Raw genomic sequence first — 5,215 nt, 5'->3', positions numbered from 1 at the left:
CCCTGTAATGATGCTGTAAGATGTCCTTTTGTTGTTCTGTTTATGTTTTTTATGTTTCATGTGGAACCTACTTGAGCAGGTCTCCCTTGAAAAAGAGATCAATGATCTCAATGGGATACACATGGATAAATAAAGGTTTGAAATGAAATGAGAAAATAAATAACCAAAAAAACACAAAATGAATATACAGTAATGAGATGCAAATGACCACAAAGGACACAAAAGACCCACAAAACGACAGTCAGGACCAAAACACTTACAACATGACTACAAAGGGACACAAATGACCAAATAAAACCACAAAATGACCTCTGAGACACAAAGTAACCACTAAGAGAAACAACAAAACCCTATAAAGACTACATGGAGACAACAAAAAAAGTTTGCGGTCTTGCTCTCCTGTAAAAGAGGTTTTGGGGACTGCTGTATAATCCTCCAATGGCTATGAGGACTGCTTTGCTTTTCATTCCACATGCGATGAGTCTCTTCAAAATAGATTGTATTTGAACGCTACATGAGCGTAGCTCAAAGAAAGATAATTACTGTCACTGACCGCAACTAAGTTGCCATGCCTGCTGGCCTCCTGTGCGCAAATATTCATCATGTTCACCACTGAATGGAAATGTTGCCCTCGTGCCGTCAAACTGCATTTGAAGGTATACTGGGAAAATTATCTGGTTTGTGTAGGCAATTTGCTCGAGAGTACATGAGTGGGAGTGAATTAAAGAAATGTCCAACCAATATTATGAGGGAGGGAGAAGAGAGATAGAGACTGGATTGGCCTTTGCATGAATAGATGCTAGAGAAAGTAGATGTAGGAAGATACATTTATATAACCTGGGTGGAAAAAAAGATACAGCAGTGAGGTAGAAGGGGGGCGAAGAGGAGAGGAGCAGGGAGATTAAGTAATTATCCTTTCAAGCCTAATTTGAGGTGCTGTTTGAAATTAACCTATGCAAATGAAGTGGCTAAATCACATTGAGGACCACGGTGACTCAGACTACACGAACAAGATTGGTTTCATCATCTTATCATAATCCTATCAAATGCAAATTCTGAACTGGAGTGAATGGAATTTGTTGAGGAACAATTTTCCATTGCATGTAAATAGCTCATTTCGGTTTGTTATTTATTTGTACATTAAATATAGCCGGCGATGTGTTTCTTTTGAATAGAAACACATCGCAATACGAGCAGACTGGGCTTTGGCTTCAGACAGTATGAGAGAAACAAAGACCGTTTTGAATATTAAAGCATGGAAACATTAAAGATGAAGCTGTATTATCATAAATTACAACAAAAGAAACCACCACCTTCTGCTACTATCTTCCTTGTTCACAAACAGACTATTTTTAAACAACATCTCGGCGCTATGCGTAAGCTGGCACAGACCCATGAACGTGACCTTCTGCAACGACCTACAGCAGAGCGGGATCCCCAGTGTGCGAGCGGGAGGAGAAAAGAGGAAGTGAGGCGCATGTGTTTAACTGGCGGAGATGAAATTAAAAGCGGTGATTTCCCTGTCGATTGCTCCCTCTAAGCAGCTGCTTGCTTCTCTTTATGGTGAGCGTGTCATTATTTAATTCATAAAAGCGTTTTTTTTATCAGGCTCTTTCACCCCTCTGCGCACAATCACTTGCCGCCTCTTGCTGTTTACTCAAGCTTGTATTCCTCCAGATTGACTCTGCTTCTGGTATGTTCTTCTACTCTGTAAACACTCTGAACTGGTGGAAATCAAACTAAATGTTTTTATCATGAACAATAAAAGCACTAGGAGTTGTACCGTGTTGTCTGGTAAGGTGCACGTCACTGAAGACGCACAAGAAAGAGACAAATCAATCAACATTGATATACCGAGTGTTGTATTACTCAATGCATCCATGCAGCATAGCATACTGCATGGCCGCAGCTTTAGAAAGGGATGAATGGACATTATGAAGAGCTTGCTAGGGATCATCTTGCGATCTAAATGCAAATTTAGGAAGGGTTCGAAAGCACTGAGGAAGTTATTACCTACATGGCTGGCTTTGATGAACAGCTCACGGCATTTGAGGCAAATACCAAAGTGGAGGTTTGCTTCCATGTGATTAAGATGATTAATTACTCTTTTAAATGTATTCCCTTTTTTCTTTTCTTTTTGAATACCTCCTTCAACCTTAACGCAATCACAGGAACCCGTGTTGCCACTTGTTTGAAAGTGTGCTGTGAATTCAAGTGTTGGCAAAGGCATGGGGAGCCCACGTGTAATCAGTACAGATGTAGTGAAGTGAAAACCAGGCAGCGAAGATGTGTTCAGGAGATGGAGTGTCAGATTGGCATACGAATGTCGAATGCTCCGTCTGATCAAGAAAACGCTGATATTCCTCGTTCAAAAGAAACATTAAATGCTGTGAAATCCTCAAAAAGAACGTAAACCGTGTAGTCATGCTTCTCTTTGAATCTCGCCCCATAAACTTTTGGAACAATGCTCATTGATGTTAAACACATCAATTTGTGGTACTGCTTTGCAAAGATTCCCAAGGACATTTCCAGAGACATATGCTGATGTGACATCACTCAGCGACAAACCCACTTAAAAATAAACTCCTAAAAAACACACTTTCAGATATAAAAGTCACCTTTAGAGGGGTTTGGGGGGGGGTGGCGGGGAGATTCTGTGTGAGGGAAATGAAAGCAATTTTTCCTCCTTTTGAAATGTAAATGCGCAGCCATTTGCTGAATACCTTTGAAGAAATCATGTTTATTAAGAATCAGGTGTCGCTACGCCGCCACCATTGATACGGAGTTCGTAATTTTTAAATGAAATATATTTCTTCCTCTTGCAATTTCTTCACCCTTTTCACTTCTCCTTAAGTGGCGAGTTGGATTTGTGTGAAAAGGTCACATGCTTTTCATGGAGCGCACACACACCTGCTGACAGGCGAATGTCATCACTTTCCTTTAAACTTAGTAATGATTCTTTTTACCAGCCTATATGCACCAAAACATGTCACTAGGCTTCTTTGTAAATGATTTTAGCCTCACAGTATGAAAACATGCAGTTCAGTTAACTGTCACTTTGAGAACTTTAATCTCAATGGAGAAAGTGTGCTATTTATTTTGGTGTTCATAGAGGACATCACAAACAACTTCATGTATCACCAACACAGATTTGTTTTATCCAGCAGCCACTTGGACCATGGCTATAAGGCACTATTGGCAATAACACAAGTAATACAACTACAGGGTTATCAATATAAGAATATTCAACTTTTTCTAGCCTTGGGAGTGTGGCACAATGTGTGTGTGTTAGGAGTCTGTTTGTTTGTGTGTGTGTGTGTGTGTGTGTGTGTGTGTGTGTGTGTGTGTGTGTGTGTGTGTGTGTGTGTGTGTGTGTGTGTGTGTGTGTGTGTGTGTGTGTGTGTGTGTGTGTATGTGTATGTGTATGTGTATGTGTATGTGTGTGTTTGTGTGTGTGTGTGTGTGTGTGAGCAATAGTGTGTTTGTGTGTGTGTGTGTGTGTGTGTGTGTGTGTGTGTGTGTGTGTGAGTGTGTGTGTGAGTGTGTGAGAGATAGTATGTGTGTGTGTGTGTGTGTGTGTGTGTGTGTGTGTGTGTGTGTGTGTGTGTGTGTGTGTGTGTGTGTGTGTGTGTGTGTGTGTGTGTGTGTCTGAGAAACACTGAAGCAGAAGACGGAACTCACTCTGAAACACGTGTTGCAGAAAAACAAGAGAGAGGAAGGAGCCCTGAGCAAGGTACACACACAGTGGAATATTAAACTAAAGAAGAGTTTCCTCACACTGCCCTCTGGTGGTGAGATACTGAACTACAACTCATACATTTCCCTTTAATCTTCAAAGCGTTATACGAACAATAAAAAAAGTACACGACAAAGTATTCACACGTTAATGACATCCTTTACCTGTGAGGACCTTCATTAATGTTTGTAACAACTAACTCTCATATCCTTGTTTCTCTTGTCTCCTCTCCTCTCTCCTTGTCTACTCTCTTTGCTTGTTTCCTCTCCCCTTGTCTCCTCTTATTTCTTGTTTCCTCTCCCCTTGTCTCCTCTTATTTTTTGTTTCCTCTCACCTTGTCTCCTCTTATTTCTTGTTTCCTCTCCCCTTGTCTCCTCTTATTTCTTGTTTCCTCTCCCCTTGTCTCCTCTCATTTTTTGTTTCCTCTCACCTTGTCTCATTTCCTCCGCTTGTTCCATTATCTTGTCTTCCCTACTTTTATTTTCTCCTCTCCTCTCCTTACTTAATTCCTCTTTATTCTCCTTGTCACATCTTCTCTTCCTTCCTCCTCTTGACTCCTCATTTGTTTCTTCTCTTCTTCCATCACCTTCTCACCTCTCCTTGCCTCCTTGCCTCCTCTCCTCAGCTCAGATGTAAGGTGTCAGCGTTGCGTTCGCTGTGCAGTCGTCACTCTGAGAACTTGTCGGCGTTCAGAGCCGTTTACCCCGACATCGTGAGGACTCACTTTCCTCCGCTGTACCGGGAACTGTTCGGAGGAGACATGGAGCTCAACATGGAGCTCAACATGCACCACAGCGACCTCTGAGAGCGAGGCAACTAGGGAAGAAACAAGGGAGGAAACCAGGGAGGAAACCAGGGAGGAAACAAGGAAACCGGGGAGGAATCAACGGAGGAAACCAGGAAGGAAACAAGGAAACCGGGCAGGAATCAAGGAAGGAAACCAGGAAGGAAACCAGGAAGGAAACCAGGACGGTGACAACGAAGGAAACCAGTAAGGATACCAGGAAGGAAACCAGGAAGGGAACCAGGAAGGGAACCAGGAAGGGAACTAGGAAGGAAACCAGGACGGTGACAACGAAGGAAACCAGTCAGGATACCAGGAAGGGAACCAGGAAGGGAACTAGGAAGGAAACCAGTAAGGATACCAGGAAGGGAACCAGGAAGGAAACCAGGAAGGGAACCAGGAAGGAAACCAGGAAGCCAGGAGGGAACGTTTGGCTCAAAGAAATCAACTTTTCTGTCTTTTTTTTTTATAGTTTCCGTCTAAAAGAACGGAAAAGTCTGCAGTGATGTCACGGTGCTTTTCTTAAAGTTTAAATATTTTATACTTGAAACGTTCGGACAAAAACGATGGAGCCCTCGGAAAGAAGTCGCTGGGTTCATCGTGCTTTCTCTTTGTGGGAACGATTGAAAAAAGACGCAGGATCTGGATCTCCTCTTTCACGTCTGAGCGTCACTCGCACCAAATCACTTTTCCAT

At 42.3% G+C, this 5,215-nt stretch overlaps 1 protein-coding gene across 1 annotated transcript; it reads left to right on the top strand.

The window, feature by feature from the left end:
• The first annotated feature begins 1,372 nt into the window (after positions 1-1,372).
• LOC104945448 (nuclear receptor ROR-alpha-like) lies at positions 1,373-4,908 on the top strand. Its single transcript, XM_010771120.1, has 3 exons — positions 1,373-1,511; positions 3,654-3,733; positions 4,362-4,908. The coding sequence occupies exons 1-3, from the start codon at positions 1,373-1,375 to the stop codon at positions 4,539-4,541; spliced, it is 399 nt and encodes a 132-aa protein (XP_010769422.1). The 3' UTR covers positions 4,542-4,908.
• Positions 4,909-5,215: the final 307 nt, after the last annotated feature.

Source organism: Notothenia coriiceps, unplaced genomic scaffold (genome assembly GCF_000735185.1).
Source record: "Notothenia coriiceps isolate Sejong01 unplaced genomic scaffold, NC01 NC01_scaffold00009652, whole genome shotgun sequence".
In the NCBI taxonomy this organism is placed as follows: Eukaryota; Metazoa; Chordata; class Actinopteri; order Perciformes; family Nototheniidae; genus Notothenia; species Notothenia coriiceps.
The sequence above is the reverse complement of the archived record's forward strand: the minus strand, read 5'-3'. Positions and strand labels throughout refer to the sequence as shown.